Source organism: Eutrigla gurnardus, assembly GCF_963514095.1.
Source record: "Eutrigla gurnardus genome assembly, chromosome: 13".
In the NCBI taxonomy this organism is placed as follows: domain Eukaryota; kingdom Metazoa; phylum Chordata; class Actinopteri; order Perciformes; family Triglidae; genus Eutrigla; species Eutrigla gurnardus.
This window is the reverse complement of record NC_139936.1, coordinates 2,621,798-2,646,051: the sequence shown is the minus strand read 5'-3', so window position 1 is coordinate 2,646,051 and position 24,254 is coordinate 2,621,798. Positions and strand designations below refer to the sequence as shown.

The window sequence follows — 24,254 nt, the reverse complement described above, 5'->3', positions numbered from 1 at the left end:
TTGTCTACATCTCTCTACTGTGATTTTTCCTTCAGAGCAATGCATGATGGTCTATATTTGGCCGTGACTCACAGCTCCAGCCTCTCCTCTTTAGCTTTACCAGAACATTGTGTCTTTATCTCGCCGTTTCATTTAATGTTTCACATCCAGAATATTCTGTTTCTTCTTCCATCGTGTTTCTGTAAACAGCATCACCCACAATCCTCCTCTTTTCTCCCGCAGGTTGTTCGCCACCAAGTGCAGCGGCTGCCTGGAGAAGATCGCGCCCACGGAGTTCGTGATGCGAGCGCTGGAGTGCGTCTACCACCTGAACTGCTTCTGCTGCTGCGTGTGCGACCGGCAGCTGAGGAAGGGCGACGAGTTCGTCCTGAAGGAGGGTCAGCTGCTCTGCAAGATCGACTACGAGAGGGAGAAGGACCTGCTCAGCTCCGTCAGCCCCGATGACTCAGACTCAGGTGAACCCCCCCCCCCCCCCCCCTCCACACCGGGGTGAGAACGACACCGCGGTGCCACCGCCATGTAGCGCCCGGGTGTTGTATTCTGGACACGGTGCTCGCCAACACACACGCCACAGAAAACAATATTTAAATATCATTTGTTGAAAGAGATTACTCACAGATCTTAAAACCACTTGGATTCCAGTGTGGTGTTTTCAAGGTGCTTGGATTTAGAATAAAGGTCTTGAAATGTGTGTTGTATGTGATGACATCTATGATAGAACAGAGAAAAGAAGATCTCCATATTTGAGGGACTGAAAACAGCATTTTCTGACATTTCTTTATGAAAAATGACTTTTGATGATGAACAGATGATGAAAATAGTTGGTGATTATATTTCTGTGGATCTGTTAGTGGAATTAGTTTTCCTTTCATTTGTGGTCCTTCTGTAAAAAGCTGTCTCCAAACATCATGTTGGTTGTTTAGAGGACAATAACATCTCATTTAATGTGATGAACAAGTGACATAATAAGTAGACTGAATACTGACCATTGGATTGATACAAAGATGGAGTTTACCACAGCTGGAAGGGGCTGGAAAAGCATGGAAATGCACCTTGAAGTGCTTGAATTATCGGTGTTTGTAGCATTCAGAGCTGGTCTGTGACTCAGTAGGACGTGGAACCAGGACGAGCCCCCCGTGTTAAAGAATTAAATCCCGGTATCCCGGTGAGTGACGGAGGGCTTTCTGCAGAGAAAGCTCTTATCAGCTCCAGTGTTCCTCTCCTGAAGCCTCCACACACAACGAGGCATCTCGCCAAGCCTCACTGTTCGACGCCATCTGGCTCGCATTTAAACGCACACACAAAAGCAGTGGAGGGGGGGGGGGGCATTTGTCAAATACATCTGTGCCTGTGTCAACTTTTGTCAACTTGTGGGAATATTTGCTCCGCGTCGTCCTCGTCTCCTTTTGTGTTCGCCGCCGCCGTGAACGGAGGTCGACCTTCAAGGAGACGCAGAGAGAGAATGTAGATTCTTATCAGAGGCAGATACCAGCAGAGACACCGAGCCGTCAACTCCCCCCCCCCCGAAATCATCCGCTTTACATCTGGAATCACACAGACGGAGAATTGATGTTTTGTTTTTATTAATTTGTGCGTTTTCCTCCACATGTTCACGCAGCGCCGCGGCCCCTCACGTCGGAATCAAGTGACTTATTTCATGTTATGAGTCACGACTCAGACAGTTTAATCAGAAGAAAAGTTGCTTTTAATGGAGAATCAACTCTCACGTCGTTTTCAGAGCAAAGACGTTCAGAACAGTTCTGGGAGAAGAGTGGATGTGTGGTTATTGTATGTAATCAGCAGGCTGACTTTAGTGTAAAACATTAAAATAAACTAATAACAGAAATCTAATAACACCGAGTTAGTATTGGGTTTAAGGGCTCGTAGAATAGAAGCATAAAAGCGACACATTTACAACCCAGAGCGTTAAAACCCAGCCGTCCGTCTGAAAGCTGTCGGCGTTTTCAGGCCTGAAACAAAGGAAGGAAAGATGTATTTTCTTGCCGTGTGACGGGAGATGCGATCCGCACACGTCCTCCCGTTGCCTTGAAGCGCTCGTCTTATCAGAGATTGATTTAGTGTAAATCAGACAAAGCTGAGAGCAATAATCGGCGGTTGACGCGGCGTCCGGCTCGGTGACGAATGTTTCTCAGACTCCTGTAAGTCGAATCTATACATGTGGCCCTTTTTGCCTTTTTGTAATAAATTGATAACGCGGTTATCAGAAACACATGTCTTCCCCCCCTTTGATTATGCACTCGCTGGTGTGTGTGTGTGTGTGTGTGTGTGTGTGTGTGTGTGTGTGTGTGTGTGTGTGTGTGTGTGTGTGTGTGAGTGTGTGTGTCTGTGTGTGTGTGTGAGAATAGGAACAGAAAAAAGATGTATTCATCAGCCGGACTGTCACCGGGGGTAACGGGGGGTGGAGCCGGTTCAAGCAGTGTGCTGACGGAGAACAAATGTTCTTTCTCCTGCAGAGAAAAGCGACGACGAGGAGCTGGACATCAAGCCGGAGAAAGGCATCGGAAGGCCAGGGAAGGGGGGACGACGGGAAGGACCCCAGGAGGCCCAAGAGACCCAGAACCATCCTGACCACTCAGCAGATGACGGGCCTTCAAGGCCTCCTTCGAGGTCTCCTCCAAACCCTGCAGGAAGGTGCGGATCCTGGCTTGTTTTTGGCCGACCACAAAGCCCCTACAGTAGTTCCACAAATAAAATTCTCAAATTAAAAAAATCCCCCCCCCCACCTCGGAGCGGCGCTTTGAAGTGGCGAGGCAGCTCTCTGGTCTGTGTTAGCGGAGGCAGTTCTGGTGTAACGCAGACCGCCTGCACCCATCGTCATACTGAGATAGGGGAGCACCCCCCCACACACACACACACACACACACACACACACACACACACACACCCACACACACACACGGCCCAAGGCTTTGAAGCACCAAATAACCAAGAAAAAGTCGACTGAAATCAAAGTAAATCAGAGATTGTGTGTGTGTTGAAAGTACTTCAGTGTGTTTCCTTCGGAGGCTGGATGATGTTGTTTGTGTTGCAGGTGAGGGAGACGCTGGCCGCCGAGACGGGGCTCAGCGTTCGGGTGGTCCAGGTGGTGGTTCCAGAACCAGAGAGCCAAGGTGAGTCGGGGAACAGCCTCCTTCCATCCCAGCATGCTCATAAATCACCACAACTATGCGTGTTAAACTTATCGCCGCATCCTCTTCCACAAATGTAAAAAAAAAAAAAAAAAGAAGTTGCAAATCTGGCATTAAGCGTTCTCCGCCCTCCTCTCTGCTGATCGCTATCTGGCCGGCAACCTTTGATACTTGACAATGAAGTGCACTCAGAGACGGACCGGGCCGCGGTTCACTCCAGGGTGAACGGGCGAGGAGCATCCCTTTCAAATTAAAAGAGAGCGGCATGTTGGTTTTGGGGGGTCTCCTCACGTCTCCGACTCCTCCGTTGCAGATGAAGAAGTTGGCGAGGAGACAGCAAGCAACAACAGGAGCAGCAGAACTCTCAGAGACTCGGCCAAGGTACGACCCGGACGCTGTCCTGCATCTCAGTCTGCTTGTTGTTGCTTCACCGTGTTGTTTATCTGTCTGTGACATCACAACTGGGAGCCAATCAGGGTCCAGAGGAACGTGGAAACATACACTGTTCATAGATTCTGGAGCAATTTAACTTTTTTTTTTTTTTTTTTTTAGAATAAAAGCAGATTTTTAAATTTTTTATTATTATCCGTTTTTATTTATCCATCTTTTTGTGCTTCAGTTTCTTTCCCTGAGGTTTTCTTCCTTTTGGAGCTTCATAAAATAACCACTAATTATCAGAGAACACTGTTGTGTCGCAGCGTCGTCAAATGTGCTGCGAGGACAAATAACTCGGTGACAGACGAGGAAATATGTGTAAACAAGAAGACGTCACTTCAAAAACTCGTCTGTGGTTTTTTTTTTGTTGTTTTTTTTTTCAAAGCCACTGCAAAGGGTAATGACGGAGATTTGTGTCCCGCCGCCTGAGTCGGTTAGAGTCGTGTTGGTGAAGGGAACTGTGGGAGAAAGCCACAGGAAAAAGACTACTGTCTGTTTCCATGGAAACGCTTACAGATGCATGTATTTCTCTGTTCCGTCGGTGGAGAACACAGAAAGGAGTCTTCACGCTTTCATCATCGTTTCTTTGTCCCGGCTTCCTCCACAGAGGTGATGTCCAATCGGATGGAGGGGATGATGAACTCCTTCACGCCGCTGGCTCCGCCGCAGCAGCAGCTGGTCGCCATGGATCAGAACGGCTACAGCACGGACCCGTTCCAGCAGGGGCTCACCCCCCCACAGATGCCCGGGGACCACATGAACCCATATGGTGAGCATCCACCGACTCCCACCCGAAACACCAAACACATCTCCAGGAAACACACATGTCTGTCCCTTGATCCACCTCACGGCTGCCCTCCTCTAAGCTTGAAGCTCCGCCCACATGAGATAAGTTAAAAACTGTTTAATATGGTTTTAACTCTCTGGCGTCGGAGACACGCCCCCTCCGTTCTCGACGTTTTCCAGACATTTAAACAACATGTGGTTGGCTCGAGATGAAGCCGGACAGTGACGGAGGGTTTAATGAATCAGAGCGGGGAAACAACTGGGGGGGGGGGGGGGGGGGGGGGATTAAACATGCAAAGGAGGAGGGGGGGCGGATCAAGTCAATCAAGCGTTAGTCCACAGGATGTGACTGGAATAACACATTTCTGAGTGATGTCCTCAACAACTCCCACAGGGACCATTTCCCGAAGTTCATAACTTCCTTATAATTTGCCTCCATTTAGTTCACGGCGGTAGTGAGCGACCACCAAATCCCCGGTCTCATCACTCCTTCGGTTTGGGGAAAAGAACAATATTGGCAAGGCATTAAAAAGAGACGTCTCAAAAAACACTGTCCCCATTTTTGTGCAACACTATCATTAAGATCCAGAGTGTAATAAAGTTAACTATTCCCTCCGGAGAAATAACATGTTGGGCTTTTATGAAAGGCGGAAGCCGTTCGCTATTAGCCAGATCTTTTAGGAGGAAGCCCCCCTTGTTTACATGCTCCCTCGCAGGCCGCTATCGTCCCGGCGAGGGCCGCAAAAAGTGAGCTTTGATATCGAGCAAAAAAAAAACCCCGCCGAGCCGATTGTGATGACACGCAGCAGCCGCTTCCCAGAGTGACTATTAGTAATTATAATTTCCCAACGCTGCTGTAAATCTCAAATACAAGATTGCATTGATTTCACAGTCAGAGTGATGGAGGGGAGGGAGGGGGGGGGGGGGGTGTTTGTGCTGTTTTCCCTCTAAAGTGCCCCCATAACCCTGACGTCTGTCTCCGTTTCCTAGGCAACGACTCTGCATTCCACGACATCGACAGCGACACGTCCTTAACCAGCCTCAGCGACTGCTTCATGGCGTCGTCGGACGTCAACTCCATGCAGGCCCGCGTGGGAAACCCCATCGACCGCCTCTACTCCATGCAGAACTCTTACTTCGCATCATGAAAGGGGAGGAGCGGGAAAAACACACACACACACACACACACACACACCCGTCAGCACAGATAGAAAACTAACCCTCCCGTCCCCGAACCTGAAACACGACGTTTCTCCACGACCGCCGCCGCCGCCGCCGCAGAAGAAACCTGCTAGGAGCTCCTGGTGATGTGTGCTGACTCACAGATAGTGAAACCACTTGTTGTAGGAGGATTCCCGAGGGGGGGGGGTAAATGTTGTTCGAGATTATTCAGTAGGATTTGAGATATTAGTTTTTTCTTTGCTCACTTAAAGGAAAACAAGTAGATATTGAAGCTGCTGATTAAAAACTCAAATCCAAAACGACAGTGAATTTATACAGTGCATGATCAAATGTAAACTGAACCTTTTGTAAGCCCCGCCCCCCCTCCCCCCCCCCCCCTCCTGGTAAAGATGTGGTGTTTGGACTGTTTCCTTCCTTTACACTACATGGACTTCCATGTTCACCGTTAGCATTTTGATCACTTTGGATAGGTTTAGATATTGTGTTAATAGTAAAACTAGATGCAGCATGTCTGCAAGAGTGACTGTACATTTGTGTATGTGTGAGAGTTTGTGGTGAGAACGAGTCGTAGAGGAGAGAGAGGGGAACAAGAAGACGAAGAAAGAAAAAAAAAAAAGGATTTGTTGGACGAGGAGGATCAGTGAAGTGTAAATACTTTCCCCGGGCAAATTGGATGTGCATGTTACAAAATGGAAAGCATTCTATTTATTTAACTATAACAGGCTCTTGAAGGTGCATATTAAACATGAAAAGCTTTATTTAAAAAAGGAGAGCGTTTTTTTTTTTAGCAATTAATGAGTTAATGAGTATCACAACTCATCTGTATGCCTTTTTAAATATGAAGATTAACCCTTTTTTTTGTTGTTTTTGTTTTTTTTCAGCCAAGCTGTAAATGAGCAATGTTGCTATTTATTTCGTACAGACCATAAAAACCCTTTTTGTTGTCATTGTCACATGTGCATTCTCAAAAATGTTAAAGTTGCTAATTGACCAAAGTTGACTGGTTTGATGAATAAATAATGTCTTTCTCCTGATAACATTAAAATAAAATGCTGTTCAGTGATCATTACCATGGTAACGTGTTCCCCGAATGTCCACCTGATTTTTATTTTTATGTGTTAGCAGCCGTGCTAGCGCCGTGGGTCGCTATGCAGGTTCTTGGTCCCCTGAGGATAGACCTGATTATTATTATTTTTAACGAGGTGGCGTTCAGCACATTCCGTTGTTTGATGGTTGACCTCGTTCTCCGACGCTTGATACCATTCCAACGAATGACTTGTCTGTGACAGAATGATCTCGCCGTCGTCGTAGCAGCGAAGGGTGGGGTCGTAGAGCGAGGGGGGGGGAGTTCAGGTGACATACCGATACAGCTGTGCGGCTGGAAGCGCCGAGGCCACGCCCATAAAAAGCCTCCGGGCCGCCTGTCGGGGCGGCGGCTTCTTGGAAGTACCATCTGGGTGCTCCTTCATCTCGCTGACAGCTCCTCAATGTGGCCCGGCAAGCTTCCACGCACCGCCTGCCGGGTCACATGACCACGAGATAAACATCACAACGTTTGTTTGAGGCTCCCTGACTCGTTTAATAATGTCTGCAGGAGCACACGGGGAGTGGCATATATAGATACATATATCTGTATATATATATACATATTTATATGTGTATATAAATATATATCTAGGTTTATATCATGCCTTCAATCTGACAGCCAGGTGTTGGGCTTGTTGGCACGGTTACGCTGCTGCCATTCATCTTCACTTGTCAGCCCACTAACTGACGCTGAAAGGAGTTTGTTGACTTTTATGTTTCTTTTCCTCATTACGTGGTGGAGATCACTTTGATTTAGATGCAAGAATAATATGTTGAACAGGAAACACTGTGTCTGTGCGTGTGTGTGTATGTGTGTGGGTGTGTGCGTGTGTGTGTGTGTGTGCATGTGTGTGTGCATGTGTGTGTGTGTGGGTAGCTAGAAACAGGAGTTGTGAGGACAATGAACGGGTTTCTGGTATAAATGTGGATTAAGCCGAGTAAACAGATGCAACAAAGGCTCCCATTTACAGTAAACACGGCCCAGCGTCGTGTTTACACAGGACGGACGGCACAATCGGTTTGAACCTCACCTCCTTTCAGGCCGGCAGCCAGGTGAGCTCACAGCGAGGCGTTCAGGTGTAGACGAGGACAGGAGGCTCCACGGCCGCCGGCTGGCACTGTCATCCAGTAAACCCTAAAAAAAACAGGAATTCTCCCACATTATTTATGTATATGTATATATATTTCCTTTGTCGTTACCATATATATATACATATATGGTCTTATTGAAAAGGTAAGAAGTTATATAATAGGAATCCATTGTAAGTAAACTAAACTATATAAACATTCAAGAGTAAATGGAGAAACAAGCAGGAAAAACGTACCTTCAGCTGGTTTAAATCTATATGTAAGAGTCAACATCGCCACTAAACTCAGATACAACTGAACGTCTCCGACTGTCTTTAATATACACATAAATACAACATTAATGAGACGATTCAACACTCTGGTTGTCTGTGTTTTTGGTCACGTTTACATGTTGTCTTTACTGGGTATTTCACTTAAAAACACAAACTTATTTCCATAAAACCGAATAAAAATGACATAAATCTCCCAAAAACACTGAAATAGTAATAAAAACTATGAATGTTGAAACGGTTAGCCTATCGTTACAATCCTGGGAGGATCACAGTGACGTCACACTCGTTGCCTCTCTGTCGCCGAATCGAAAACACCGCGAGCTGGAAATCGGCTGCAAAGCGAAAGTTTACTTCCAGCCAAGATGGCGGCCGGCGCGTTAATCCGGCGGGACGAGCGTCTTCCTGCTGGATTATAATCTTTTGACAGGTAAATAACTACAACGTGACTACAGTCACATGATACTCGGCTAAGTACGTTGACGTTCGTATCCTGATGTTTCCACTTTGAACCGCGTTGTTGTGTCGAGGTGCGTTCAGGTGTCCCAGAAACGTCGGAGTTTTTACGTGCGTTTGTAGAATGGCGCGAAAATGATCCAGGGAGTTTTGGACTTCCTCTTGTGTTTATGAAGGTTAAATTTACTTCTTTATTAAAATACTTGACATAGTTTGGAGGACGTTCAGGCTTTAAAGAGTGTTTAAAGAAACTAATAATAAAACATAAACAGTGTAACGGAGATGAGATCAACATTATTGATTACAGAATGGGGAAATTCACAAATACAGCTTCAAACTATGACACGATACGTGACGTCATCACGGGAAAACATTTTCAGGTAACAAAACCACGTAGTTGGGTTTTGGAAAAATACATTAAAGTCACATTGAGTCTTATGACTATCGACAAGTTGCTAATGACCTGTGTGATAAAAATGTGAACGTTTACTTTTTGTTTTGCGTTGGATTAACAAATTTCTCGCTCTTAACAGGACGCCAGTTTATCGATAAATGCGCTTAATGAAACAGCTTTTATAAAACTATTCATTTTCCAATAATGAACTCACTGTTCTAGAGAAGTGTTTAATAATGTATTATTTGGAAATCCTAAATAAAAAAGTAAGCGTTGTTATGAAATGTCCGGTGAGAATAAATTACTGTAATAAATACTGGATTTATTATATATCATCATCAATGAGTCGTTGGCATTTTGTTTCACCCTTTATGCTAAACTGGCTGCTTATTGTAGCTTCGTATTTATCGTATATGAGAGTGGCGTCCGACTATTTATTGAACTTTTGGGAATCATTTTTTATTTCATAATTTAGAGTGAATCTAAATGTTTCTCTAAAACACATCCAGGCTTCTCTGCTGTTCTATTCCTGCTCCGGGTTCACAGAGCAGAAGGAGGGTAAACCAAAAAATAAAATTTCACCCAGGATACGTTTTTTATTCATTATTTATGCCTCTTTTCTTACTTCCTGTCGCCTAAAGCATAAAATATGAGCGAGTACGGCCGATCATCGCGGCTTGTACGCTGGCGTGCGTCGGTCAAAGACGACCTGAGAGGTCGGGGCGAGCGTGGCCTCGATATGAAAACAAGACGTGTTGAAACCCGAGCTGAAGACACACACACACACACACACACACACACACACACACACACACACACACACACACGTGGAGTTAAGAGTCGGCCTTCACTAAACTGTTCACACATTTACTCGTCTGCCGTTCTGGCACCGACGAAGGAAATGAGCCCAGTGACAATATTTTCGTTAGATAACCTAAAAAAATCCTGAAAGATTTTCCACCTGAGACACAATTGGAGGTTTGTGATTCGTTTTCTCTCTGCGGGGCTGTGAACGTCTCGCGGCCCTGCCCGAGGAAAAAAAAAACATCACACACACGCAGACGGAGGCTGGATTTTTGGTATCAGGGGGTCATTTTTAAAAAGCAAGATTCCCACCGGCCACCTGACCAGAAAGGTAGCGGGGGGAGAGTCCAGAACCAGAACCAGGACCTTACGTGTCCCAGCATCACCTCATCACACTAAAATCAGATCATTGCAATGCTTTTACTTTGAAAATCCCCCATTGTTCTGGAGTTTTACTGTACAGGCCGATATTAAAAATGTTTTAAACGAACCAAGCCCAATGAATGGTCATCAGACGTTTTGTGGGTTCAGTACAGTCCGGATCCTGTTCTCATGACTCCTCCAGGGTTCACGGGAGTTCACAGCGAGTCCCCAGTGGGAGCACCGGGGGGGTTTCTGGGTGTTTTCCTTGGGCATTTTCCACGGCCGTGTGGTTAATTGTTCTGGGAGACTTTTAACCGCCGTCTGACACGTATTGTTCGAGCCTCGAGGCCTCGTGAGTGAATCCAATGATGGCCGCCGCTGCGGGTTTTCCACCGTAGCGACGGGGGTCACGTCCAAAACATCCAAGCAACGCGTCCTCGCGGCGCAGCGGCGCTTTTGTTGTGTCAGTCAGCGGCGAGGAGCGTTGCCACGGCGCCCAGGCCTCGTTCGCGTGCTAGGGTCCGACGTTGACGCCGTGACAGTGATTCGCTGTTACTTTATTGATCCCAGAGTTGGAAACAATTTTGCTGGAACACCACAAGTGATGCAACACAGACGTTTGGATGCAACTCAGAGAAGAGAGGGAGGGATCTGGCAACGAGCAACATCTGGGCGTTTATAGGAAATACAAGGAAGCAACAATTCAAATGTTCACGTTAAAATGTTCGCGCCGTTGAATACAAAATCACCGTGTTGAAATATTTCACCCCAAGTGAAAAAATGCACGATACGACAGCCAATCAGTGTTGAGATTCTCCTCCTGTCGTCACTGAGTCAGAAAACTATCGTAGTGGTCTGTGGTCCCCCAGAGGTCTAGATAGTAGACCACATTAGTCCAGAGACAGACCAGACTATGTGGAGGAACCAGAGACTGTCTGTGGTTCCCCAGAGGTCTAGATAGTAGACCACATTAGTCCAGAGACCAGACCAGACTATGTGGAGGAACCAGAGACTGTCTGTGGTTCCCCAGAGGTCTAGATAGTAGCCCACATTAGTCCAGAGACCAGACCAGACCATGTGGAGAAACCAGAGACTGTCTGTGGTCCCCCAGAGGTCTAGATAGTAGACCACATTAGTCCAGAGACCAGACCAGACTATGTGGAGGAACCAGAGACTGTCTGTGGTCCCCCAGAGGTCTAGATAGTAGACTACATTAGTCCAGAGACCAGACCAGATTATGTGGAGGAACCAGAGACTGTCTGTGGTCCCCCAGAGGTCTAGATAGTAGACTACATGAGTCCAGAGACCAGACCAGACTATGTGTAGAACCAGAGACTGTCTGTGGTCCAAACAACAAGGTCTCTGCTGTATTTATGTCTAGATGACCTTATTTGGAGTGTTGATGGAGCAGCTACAATGTTAGCGTAGCCTAGCACCCATCAACCAGACTCCATTCAGAAAACCAGCGTTTTAAAGGGATTTGTTTGTTGTCTTGCAGACAGACCTAACAAAGCATGACTCAGCACTTTTTACAAATCGTCTTCATTATGCAGTTATTTCAGCATCCTGTTTATCCGTTTATTGCAATTAAATCACAACAAAATTGTTGATTTTGGGTTCATCCAGCTGTGGTGAACCAGCCGACAGTGAATACAGCTCAGTTAAGTTCACCGAGCACCCCTGGGTGATGTTGTGAACTCACAGGACAGGACGCTGTTTGTTGAGCCAGCATATTTTCACAACAAAGTACAAAGCAGCCAAGGTGATTAGTGAAACATTGTCTTCCCGCACCGACACGTCTGGCATGACATTATGCAAATAAACACAAATTATCCGGCGAGTCATCCAAGGCAAGAAAATACGCTTGCCATGAACGCACCTTTTTTTGAACAAACCACCACTTGAACTTCTGCCCAGTCATGTAAACCTCTCTCTGCAACTGTTTTTTTTCTTCACCTTCTTACCTTTTGTTCCCGTGCTGAGAAAAAGACGGTGTGGGATTCACCTCGCGGCGCCCAAGGGTGCAGATAGAGCCCTGGATATGGCTCGGTAATCCCCACCACTATTGGAGCCCATCTGTTTTGGTTTTCATTTTTCTGCATTATTAGTGCTTATTGGTACATGGTCTAGGAATGCAGCCGGGGTGTTTGAAGTGCAGGACGGAGGTGATGCCAGGGGCATTAGTTGGAGGAATGATGACCTTAAGGTCTAACCCAAGCTCACCTCCAGGAGCCTCTCCCTTGAAGTTGGAATCCAAGTCCTGCTCTCTCTCTCTTCGGCCCAGAACGCTGTAGACTTTTGCAATTTCATCTGGCAATCGAGTCATGTCATGAGATTTTCTGGTACAATGTACTAAAAAAAAACAAAAAAACCTGTAAATATTTCTATTTTTCTCATAATCGAATCAATGAAAAAAAAAAACACATGTGGTCTTTCCATGAAAAGTGAAAAAAGAGGTTTTCTGCCTCAAACTACTACTTTTATGTTCCCAACATTGTCTGCTGCCAATGAAAAGTGACATACAGTTTTATATGTTATATTTATCCCAGCAAGAGCAACACAATAAACAACAGATGCTCCTTGAGGTTTGTCAACTAAATGCTGACATCGGCACGCCAGCATTGTGACATCGGTTTACGATGCTGATGTTTAGCAGGTATTCACCATGTTGACCGTCCTCGTTGAGGTTGTTAGCATGCTAACGTTTGCTGACCTGTTTACAAACTGTCACATTTCATGACGAGCCCCCCCCTTGCCCTTGCCAAGACGTAACACGTGAAACCACAAATGTGAACTTCATGGTGGCGAGAAGTCAGAGCATCCATTAAGATAAATGATCGAGAAACCATGAATGTCTGTTTGAAATTTCATGGAAATCCATCCAATTATTTGGGACATTTTTGAACCTCCGGTTCTGATAAGTGAAGCCAAAGCTGAAGTGCCTTAAACTGTCATTCTCCCTCCTGGCCACCAGGGGGCGACTCCTCTCAGGTTGTATAGAAGTCTATGAGAAAATGGTCCTACTTCTCTCTGCTGGCCACCAGGGGGCGACTCCTCTCTGGTTGTATAGAAGTCTATGAGAAAATGGTCCTACTTCTCTCTGCTGGCCACCAGGGGGCGACTCCTCTCTGGTTGTATAGAAGTCTTTGAGAAAATGGTCCTACTTCTCTCTGCTGGCCACCAGGGGGCGACTCCTCTCTGGTTGTATAGAAGTCTATGAGAAAATGGTCCTACTTCTCTCTGCTGGCCACCAGGGGGCGACTCCTCTCTGGTTGTATAGAAGTCTATGAGAAAATGGTCCTACTTCTCTCTTGATGTATTATCTCAGTAAACATTGTAAAGATGAGTTTATGGTCTCAATCTCTAGTTTCAAGTCTTCTTCAATCCAGCATGATGTTCATTTAGTACATTATGGTCCATTTAGAGTCCACCAGACCAGAAAGCAGGGGATGCTTTAGGGGGCGGGGCTTACCTGCTGATTGACAGGTCCCTACCATGCTACCAATGCTAGTTAGCTAAGATGACTTTAACACTTAGCTGTAAAGTTGACCTTGAATTATGAAGCTAACTTTGTAGCAGCTTCACACCAGAATCCACATGGATCCAGATCCATTAAGGGTGCTGCTTGTGTTCATCAGATCCACCCGTCGCTCCTCCACAGGCCAAATATGGTCACTTGTTTGTACTGCTTGCAAAAGAATCCAGGAAAAATGGCCAAAATGTCAAACTTGAGGCTTCAAAACCAAAGACCATCAACCAGACGTTTTAATAACAAAGTGATATCAGGTTCTTTAAGGCCCTCAACAAAGTTAGAGCAAAGTGATTTTTTTGTTTATATAAGTGCATCGGCTGCAGGCCACGTCGTGATGTCATCATTCTGTCGTGTAACTACAGACACTCATAATAAGGACCCGGTGACATTTAAACTGGTATAAAAGACTGATTGGTAATTAGCACCGATATGTTTCCCCACCTCTCGACATGCGTGGCCGACCGACACCTTGTTAGGCTTGTTTATAATTATTCCTCGTCTTGAGTTTCCTTATTGGCAGACAGACAGCGTTCAGTAGGCAAACTGGTGTTTAGTGTGCATGTGCACGTCAAAGCCGTGCACGGAAGAAAATCTGTCACCTCAGCAGATAAAGGACACAATCACAGCAAACACAAGAGTCGGTTCAGGTTTCTCAGACGTTTAATTTTTACGAATCATTTCTTTGCATATAAAAGAGGAATTTTATCCAAAAAGCTTGTTAAAGTTTGAATTGACAACTCTTTCCGTTTTGTTCTAGATGGACTGGAAGAAGAGAGGAGGAAGTCTCGATCTCGCGGCGTAGAAACCTCGGGTCGGGATGTGGGACGCGGCGGCGGTGGCGGCGGCGAAGGACAAGGTGAGCCCTCAAAGCCCTCGACAGAAGTCACCTGTGAGGCCGATAAATCACGGGCAGTGTGTGCTCAGAGCCGAGCGTGGACAGTAAATCTGAAAGTCAACAGCCGGCGAGGGCTTAACCAAACTGTTAGGAGTCCTGTATTTGGCACATTTCCTGTCATGTGTGCCCTGTTTATTATACGGCCCCTAACGACTCCAACCAGAGGGTTCTGGAGGCCGTGAACGACGCTCGCCTGCCAAAATAAAGTTTTGACCTCTTGTCCTTCAGCTTTATAAAAGAAGTCTCTCTATATAGCTTTTATGTTTGTTTTTATAAATTGGTTCCAATTTCAGTGATTTCCTAAAAGATCTTTAAATCCGTATCTCGCTCCAACACTATTGCTCAGAGATCGTCTTAACGACCGCTGGGCATGCGTTTGACCTCCGGCGTGACCCCGGCTAACATGATAATCAGCGTTTTCTGGGAGACGGGGGTCGCCGCCGCCGTGACCTTTTCCATTGTAGCGAGGGGGCAACGTGATTATCAGTTCATCACAATGATTATAATCCATAATAAAGATATGAATATCATTCGTCAAACTTCCTGTCCGACCCCCCCCCCCCCCCCTCCGTGACCCCGGACCCCTCTAATAGAGCTTTGATTTGCAGTGCATTGATTAGCCTCGTTGCTCTCCGCCAGTTAACCGCAGACAATCAGCCTTTTGTCCGCCGCCGCGGCCTTTCGGTGCGTTTTTTGACAGTTTTATTATAAGTACTAAAACAGCCTAAATAAACCCGCAGACGAACAAACCCCTTTGCTTCTCGCAAGCCTTTCAAAAGGTTAGTAAATTTCACCATATGGATTTTTTCTGGTGTCTCTCCCCAAATGTCACGGCTTAATTATTAACCGCGGAGCCCGTTTTAGAGAAGAGATTTGCACCTTTACAATATTGTTGTTCCTGGCGAGGTTAAGTGTTGAGGGTGCAGGGGAAGGCCATTGTCCCCTTCCTCCGTGTTTAATGAAGATGGATTTAGAGATGAAATGTAGGGTGCAATAAAGACAGCGTGACCTTTTCAGGCCTCGCCACAAGTAGAAAAACAGGCTGATGGTTTCAGCAGACGAGTAGAACGCTTTAAAAATGCAGGAAAAAACAGATTTTCACTGATTGGGAACGTGAGCGCAGACGTATTTAATCACATATTGGTGATATATTTGCCGTTATTGAGCTGTTATTGTCTTCATCTCTCCCTCTCTGATTGATCTACGCGCTCGGACTCCAGATTATAACCGGTCATGAACAAGCAAAGGTCGCGACCTCCCCGTGTGGCCGTTATGAGTAAATATTGATTGGGCCGGCTAAGTTGAGCCACCGGAGCAGAACACAGCCGTGTACTGTGGTGTTTTCTAAAGGAGTAATATCGGCCCTAATCCCGGCCTCGGCCCCCAGACTCCGGTTTCCCAGAAGCCCCTGCTCTGTGCAGTCGGACCCTCACGGCCGGCCGGTGGCTCCTGAATCTTCGCATCCTCGTGCTCTGCCCCCCCGCCTTCATACATGTCATCAGACCGGCTGCACCCCCGCCTCGGCGTTGACTTCCTCTGCTGACAAGCGAGACGCGTCCGGCCCGGCGGCGTTGAGCGCTGACCGCCGGGCCGGAGCCTTGAAGTAGAATAAGTACAACTCTGTTGGGTTAACATTCATGAAACATCCCGAACTGAACCTTTCTGTGTTTAAATACACTCATTATGGAATCATTTAAAGGAATAGTTCAACGTTTTAGGGAAATCCCCTTGTTTTCTTTTCATGGGGGCAGATAGACGAACCATTATGCTTTCAGGTTCCTACTAGAACACGTTTACACGCTTTATTATTCCCATCAGGCCGTGCTGCAGCAGCTCTTCTCCACCTCCCTCTCTCTGAAAACTCTGTTTGGGCTCCTGCCCCTCCCTCCCAAAAAGCCCAGCTGCTCAGGGATAGTGATGAAATGAGTTCCAGCCTCTTGTTCTTCAGCTCCACTCTGACTAGCTTTGTTTGAGGGCGGGACTAACTAGCAGCTGGGCAGATATTATGCAAATGAGTTGCTTGGTGACATCATCACTTCATGGTAGAAAAGGCACATTTTGAATTGATGAGTGTCAGTTCAGGATCAGAGAGATCTGGGGGGGAGAGGAACTCTTGATGTGGACTTTAGGTTTTGACACTGAAGGAGAAACCAGGGGATGCTTTAGGGGGCGGGGCTTACCTGCTGATGACAGGTTGCTACCATGCTACCAATGCTAGTTAGCTACTAAGATGACTTTAACACTTAGCTGTAAAGTAGACCTTGAATTATAAAAGCTAACTTTGTAGCAGCTTCAGACCAGAATCCACATGGATCCAGATCCAGTAAGAGTGCTGCTTGTGTTCATCAGATCCATCCGCCGCTCTTCCACAGTCCAAATATGGTCACTTCCTTCACTGGTTGCAAAAATACCAAGATTGTCAAAATGCCGATCTAGAGGTTTCTAAACCGTAGTCAACGAACCAACGGGTGACGTCACCATGACGACTAAAGGTTTCTAGGCTAGCCCTTTTTCCAGTCTTAATGCTAAGCTAAGCTAGCTAGCTGTTCCGAGAGACACAAGACTGATCTCCTCGTCTGAGTCTCGGCAAGAATGTGAATCAGATAAATCCCAAAAATGTAACAGTTGTGTCCTCCCGTCACACGTGGAGATAAAACACTTTCATTATTTCATAAAGCCTAACACAAAGAGGGATTCTGAGCCACGCGACAGTGGCAGGATTGCCGTCATCTGTCAGATTGACAGAACGGCCTGATTTTTCTTCATCTGGTGTTTTTGGGAGTGGAGGCCTTGGCGGCTGCGTCGGCGGCGGCGGCGGCGGCGTGCCCTGACAGAGAGCTGCCATAGTGAGGAGCAGAAACCGACCCACAAACCCCTTCTTCGCCTGTGGCTCGCCCTTTGAAGGTGCATGTCTCTTCTTGACACTTCATGTCAACTTGCCTTCGGGAACGTTTGGATTCCAAAACCTTCTCGCTCCACAGTTCTCGTGTTCACGCCGTCTTGTGATGATGCACCAGATATCGCACCGCTTCGCTGTCATTCAAGGGAGGTACAAAGTGATTAATGCTCTGAGTCAATATTAACTGTTCCAGAGAAAAACGTGGGAGAGCCTCTCTCCACATTCTGGTTGTGGCGAAGTTTTACTCTTCACACCCATGCACGTTTCCTTTTTTTAATGTATTCCTGTTTGCAGAATGGCCTCCACCTTCCTCCACGCCGTCTCCTGAGCTGCAGCAAACGGAGCTGACGGGGAACACGCCGTATTTGTGTCACTCCGGCAATTGGAACAGAACAACATTAATAGGCCGTGCGGGTTGTAACGCAATTAAAACATAAATATGCAAAGTGGTATAGGGGGAGGCGGGGGGGCTGCATCTGCAGAGACAGGTGCCAGCCATCTTTAGTGTTCACGACAAAATAATCGTACAGCAAACGGCATCACGGTGGATTAATACGCGGGCGCCCCGGGACGTGCAGAGCGCTGATCGGTGGAGGATCTCAGGGGGAGGAGCTTGTGGCGATGCAGAGATCTGATGCGGAGGGAAAACCGCTCATGTGTGTGAGAATGCTGTAGGCTGTCAGGCGGTGTTGCAATGATCTCCTCCATCTTCCCCACAAATCAGCCAGCGCTCATCGTCACACGTCTCCCTCCGATATGAGCCGAGGTGTCGGAGAGCGCTCTGCGTGTCTGAACAGAGGAAGCGTTCTCGTGCTCCGAGGCGACTGAGTCCCGATCCCCGGCCTCCTCCTCCTCCTCCCTTTCCTCACCTTCCCTCCTTTCGATTTTCGGCGGCTGATTGAACGAGGGTTTCCAGTCTCCGCCTGGCAATTTCCCTCACGAGGGAAGGACACAAATTGTCAGTCAAGAAGCGACCGTTCGATAATATCGGCCCTTCTATTTATTTAATTATTTATTTTTGTGTACAGCCAATGCCCAAGGACCTGTAGGCCATTACAGGGGGGCCATTACCAGTGAAATCCTTGTCTGGACAAGTGGAGGGAAACCAATGTGTTACTGTGAGAAAGGCTCTCCTTGTGAGCGGGAGGGAGGCGGGATCGATTGATTAAGCTCGGAGCCGTGAGAGCGCTGTGTAGTTTTGCTGCAGCTCATCATTAAAAAACACAAAGTAGTTATTTAGGTTCACTCGCACATTAATTCATACAAAAGGTGCTGCGGCTGCCTCTCCGTGTTGCTGTATTTGTTCACATTTGTTACTAAAAATCTGACTCGGCAGAAACGCCGATGCTAATGAACACGTGCGACGGCTTCCGCGGCGGTGGCGCGGTGGCGGCGGCGAGCGTGTTTGAGGGTAAAGATTTACTCAGTTAGATTTACAGTTTACATTCGGTGGAGAAAACATTTGTGTCGACAGCTGCTGACGGCCGACGGAGGATCAGGAACTAGATTTAACAAACACAGAATGATGGATTTAAAAAGCACCGTGTGATTCTCGCCGTGGGGAGGTGACGTATTGCAGTAATTGTGATATTATCCCGATAATCATAAAAGCTTCACAGATATTTTAAAAGGAGCTTCCTTTTTAGTGAAAAATAATGAAATAACCTTAAATAAGAAGATTGTATATCAGAGGATCTCCCTGCATAAAAAAAGATACATATATTTTTTTTTAAATATATTTTTCTCTCCTGAATTTTTCAAATCACTTGTTTGCCATTCAAGTCATATCATATCATACCTTTATTTATACTCGTAAGACATTGAGGTTTCCCTCATTTTAAATGACGATGAGTTTATAATACAAAGGATAAGCATTAACAATACTAATAAAAACAAAGAGTCACTCATGACGATATTCAGAGTGTTTTTAAATGAAATCCTCGTCGTCCCCCGGACACTTGGTTTTAACCACCATGTTGCTTCATTGTATAGTCGAATGTTTTTCATCCTTAAAAATGAGCCAATCTAAGACGACTTCATCGAGGCTGACAAACGTCTTTTTTTTTTTTTTTTACTTCCACATCTGTCTTTATTTTGCTTTGGGTTTTAACTGTCTATCACAATGTGGTCACCCGCTTTCCAACTGCAATAATACACTTACTTTCATTTTTCTCCCTGTGGTTAACCATAAATATGTATGTAAATAAATAAATAAATATAATATATATATATACACACACGTTAGTCTTTCTTCTAGACATGTTTTAAGTAAATATCTAAATACCCAGATATGTTGCTTTTAATAGAACCATAAAGAACGCCGACAGGAAGCCGCTGATTACCAACTAATGATGGAATCACTCCAAAGCTTTAAAACACTAATTCCAATCAAAGTCGATAAAATTGAACAGCAGAGCCTGAGAAATATCTCCGAGCTAAGTGGCTATGACATTAAAGAGTGTTAGCATTCCCTCTGTGGAGCGGAGCTGCATTTTTCAGAGGGGGGGGGGGGGGGAGGGTGGGTTGGGATTGTGTCTTGGATTAATTAAGACGAGGAACTCCCAGTTTGGGGAGCTTACAGCATGTGCAGGGTGATGTTTTCTTCGGAGCCTTTTTTCCACAGGGATAGGTTTGCACTCATCTTTGATAGTTAACCCCATGTGACCTTCCTCAGAGCCGGTCCCACTCCCACCTCGCTGCTCCTGCTTCTCATTAGAGCCGTCCACCGGCCTGACCGGGCCTAAGGAGGCCGCCACCCACACCACGCACAGGAACAGAAACACAGTGTGTGTGTGTGTGTGTGTGTGAGACCAATCACCAGTGAATGTCCACAGAAATCTCAATTGTGCATATTTTTGCTGTATATAATTAAACACGTGGCAGCATAACCTTGAATTAATATTTTAACTGCTTTCATATATTAAAAGAATAAAAATGAAGCAAGCAGAACAGGATTAACTGGATGTGGCATTAAATAATCAATTACATTTTATTTATGGTGTGATATAACAACAGAAGTTATCTCAGGACACTTTACACACATGAATCCCACATTATCTCCATCACATATCTCCGAGCTGATGAAAAAGAGGCCTCTTTCTGCCATATATATATTTATTAAAAACATGCAAATAAGTGTGTCTGAAACAAACGTCTGTCGCCGATAAAAAGGAGAGGAATCTATTAGGCGATGGCGCGGCGTGAGATGAGCCGTTCCTCGCGGCGGAGAGGCGACGGGGTTGAAATTGCAGCTGAGTCATTACGGCCGTATCGCTGCTATCTGGCTGCACGATGAGACGTGAATTCGTCTGACCTCCCCCGCCTGCAGCACAAAGGCCTGAATTGAAAAGCGGGGCACCCAGGGGCCAAGCTGGCGGCGGTCCCAGCTGAGGAGCACCAGCCAGCCAGCCACCACCTGCATACTGCTGCTCGCCCAGTTTCCCTGGATATGAATCCCCCCCCTCACCCTCCATCAGCCACCTCCCCCCCTCCTCCCTGACAAGCCTCATCTGCATCCCGGTCGTATCCGACTCCCACTCCTAATATCTGCCCGGTCCATCTCATCTGTCCATCACGCAGCTCAACTCTGTGATGGAAACGCTGTGGCCTCAGCTGTGGATCCACCGGCGACCAGCACATCTTTTATCTCCCCTCAGATTGTGATTCAAGCTGTTTTTTCTCCCCCATGTTGAATTTTGAATAGATAGAAATTAGGATTTGGTGGCTAATTTTGCTTTATTTTTGCTCCTATAATATATTGTAGTTTGTGTTTGTGGATAAAAATTTAATTTAATTGAATCTGATAAAAGGGAATATAAATTATCTCATGTATCGCGTATTGAATATCCGATCAATCGTCCCAGAAATACCCGAGCGTTTAACGTAACAAACTTAAGCTGCTGTTTTAAAAGAAAGCCGTCGTGGGTTTCTGTTTCACTAAAAGTTGTTTCAGGCCCAAACGAGGTCCTGTGACAGAATGACCATTGACCCTTATTTCAGCCTCCGAATCAGTGTAAATATTTTTAAAAATAATATCCAGGGCAGAGAATCATCAATGAGAGTTTTGAATATTTGGCTGTTTAACCCTCTGTGTGTTCCAGCCGTTCACATAGACAGTCACACAAGTGTGTGTGTGTCTCTCTCTCAGCTCAACACTGCCCCCTGGAACAGAGTTTGTGTACTGCAGGCAGAGCAGGGCTGGATCAGGGTGGAAGATGGCAGCCCACTGGACTGATGGTTTCCAGTTCTTTTGAATTTCAGCACATTTTAACACGTTAAACTGGTGTTAAAGCACAAAGCTAATTATCTGTAGTAACGTCATTATGATTAGCATTCCTGCTAATAAAGGCTTCCCTCTCTGTGTCTTCCACCGAGCCGATGTTCACCTGCGTTTTCCCATCATTTCCCGTCATTCAGACGTCACGTTGCCCCCCGTGAGCGAAACCAATATCAGGAAAGCCAGACGGGGAACACTGGGATGCTCAGACAATAAGAGGAGCGAGAAGGGAAAAAAAAGAAAGAAGAGGATGGTAAATTCTCCTCCCAGCTGTAGACCTCGTCTCGGATCCCTATCCCCGAATTCCTGAGCTGTCTGGAGGAGCCCTCGGGGCTGGCAGAGAGGCAGGGTGCATTGTGGGAGTCTGTAAGCCCAGGCAGGGGGTCAAGAGGAGGGGGGGGTTGTTTGATAACGCTGCATTTTTGACCCCCTGACGCCGCCACCGTCTCCGCCGCCGCCGCGTCTGATTCACGCCGAGGGCCCCTTCAAGGACCCGCTCTCTCAGATTCACGCCAAGACTAATTCGGCATCTAGTTTTCTTTGCGGCCGACGGACGTTCCAAGGTGGACTGATGGGAGAGAAGGTCACGGAAGGTCAAAGGGTTAGTGTGCTTTACCGGCGCTCTAACCTTGATCACCGCGGTGATTATGAGCTTGGGAGGGAGGGGCCGAGAACACGCCCGGGGCTGCAGACGCGACAGAGAGCTGTGTGTGTGTGTGACATGGGTGTGTGTGTGTGTGTGTGTGTAAATGTTTGTGTGTGTGTGACATGGGTGTGCCAGAACACAAGCAACACCTTCATATTTCACACTTCTGTCCCGACCGCGATGACATCACACGTTGCATGGTGTCATGACTTCATGTATCCAGGTGCAAACCAACAAACCTGTTAGGTAACAAAACTGTTACTAAATGAAAATGAAGCGTTTTTTTAAAGTGCAGAACGGGCGCGGATGTGTGGAGTGTTTTTTTTTTTTGCGACTGAAAGGAACCCAGACCTCGAAAACTTCGGGGATTGTGTGGCGTCTTTGAAGTCTGATGTGCTCCCGTTAGCTAAAGAGTGATCAGAGTCATGCCGGCGTTTTGCACTCGTGGAGATCCGGCGGCGGCGGCGGCGTTCTGGAGGAGGAGGAAGGAGGAAAAAAGGCCTCTTTGAGATTTTGGTGAAAGTTGACATGTCGTATCGTGTGTGTTCATCGGTGGACCGCGGGCGGCTCCGTGCAGGACTGGTGCAGGGGGTTCTGGAGGCGATCCATTATCAGTAATGGGTCAGGGTCACACAATGGGGGCACTTTGTCAGATCTGTTGGGATGCACTGCGGTAGGCAGGCGGCCCGCTTTGATCCTGGTGCGCCTGTTCACCGGAGTGTGCCGTGTCTGTAAACCGATCCTCCTTCTGACATTTCCCCTCCCATAAACCACCTCGGGATCTCTGGAACAAAAACACACACAAAATCACATAAAAACAAAAACAGGAATATTGTCCAGAGTTGACTTTCAGGGGAGAAATCCCAAAACCGTGTTTCTAACAGATTACATCTCTGTCGTTGCTATTGTCTCTCCATCAAAGATAAAACAGCTGGTGTGTGTGTGTGTGTGTGTGTGTGTGTGTGTGTGTGTGTGTGTGTGTGTGTGTGTGTGTGTGTGTCTCAGATAGGAGCCCCGGACAGCTCGGTGTTTGTAGTTTTTGTAGTCCTGAGGGCCCCCCGGTGGGTGTGCTCACTTTAAAGGGCCCAGTGAACTGTGAGGACTTGAGACATGAGACTGTGCCGCCCAACTGGCCCCGGGACACGGGTTCACCCGGAGAATGTGAGCCGAGGCAGGGGAACTGGGCCGAGACGGGCTCCCACAGACCTCCGCTCCATCCCCCCCTCTGGGTCTGAGAGAAAACCTTCACTTGTGGGGATCCGGTTCACATCTAAATCTACTGTCTCTGTGACAGTTGGCTGTGGGTTTTTTTAAGGGGATTCTTCACATTTTAGGGGGACATTTAGTAGCTACTGTATATCTTATGTTAGCCATGTGTAGTCCCAAACCAACCAGTTCTTTGAATATCTACAGGCCAGACTTGTTGCCATGGTGACATTTTTTTAACCTTCGTTTTTTCTTAAAACCTGAAATGACCAAAAACAATGAACTGATCCTAGTATTTTGCTCATTTGTGCCACAGAAGTCCATTGTTTTCCCCCAAAAAAATCAATGTATGAAATCAGTGAGGCATATTTCTTTATTATGATGAACGTGGCCGTTCATCTGGAGTCTGTAGACGGTGTGTATTAATCCGCTGCTGAAAATAGTCCCACAACAAAGGGTTCCTCCTGCTGAGTTACAGTTGATTATGAACACTACCAGATGTTTTATGGAATTATTTAGCATTTTTTTGTCAATAAACAACATATTTGAGACGATTTCCGTCTTCAGTAGCAGCCGATGGCTTTAGGAGGAAAACCAGAGAGGGAAGGTCGAGACTTCAGTTGGTTTTGGTCTTTTCAATGGGATTTGTTGACAATAACAAAATTCTAGCATATTGCCAGACTTATCCTTTAAGACGGATGGAGACGCTGAAATTATTGGCAGAAATAAACAGAAAGTCTTGTTGAAATTGACTGAATCTTGTTATACAAACTGAATTCACAAACAT

General features: G+C 46.4%; 1 protein-coding gene across 1 annotated transcript in view; it reads left to right on the top strand.

Annotated features, from left to right (window-relative positions):
- Positions 1 to 6,613, top strand: part of lmx1bb (LIM homeobox transcription factor 1, beta b) — a 40,562-nt gene extending 33,949 nt beyond the window's left edge. Inside the window, 10 exon segments of the mRNA XM_084023983.1 lie at positions 223 to 455; positions 2,475 to 2,524; positions 2,526 to 2,603; positions 2,605 to 2,652; positions 3,053 to 3,106; positions 3,108 to 3,131; positions 3,463 to 3,489; positions 3,491 to 3,530; positions 4,192 to 4,353; positions 5,361 to 6,613. Coding sequence (XP_083880109.1) covers positions 223 to 455; positions 2,475 to 2,524; positions 2,526 to 2,603; positions 2,605 to 2,652; positions 3,053 to 3,106; positions 3,108 to 3,131; positions 3,463 to 3,489; positions 3,491 to 3,530; positions 4,192 to 4,353; positions 5,361 to 5,518 — 874 coding nt within the window. The 3' untranslated portion in view covers positions 5,519 to 6,613.
- Positions 6,614 to 24,254: the final 17,641 nt, after the last annotated feature.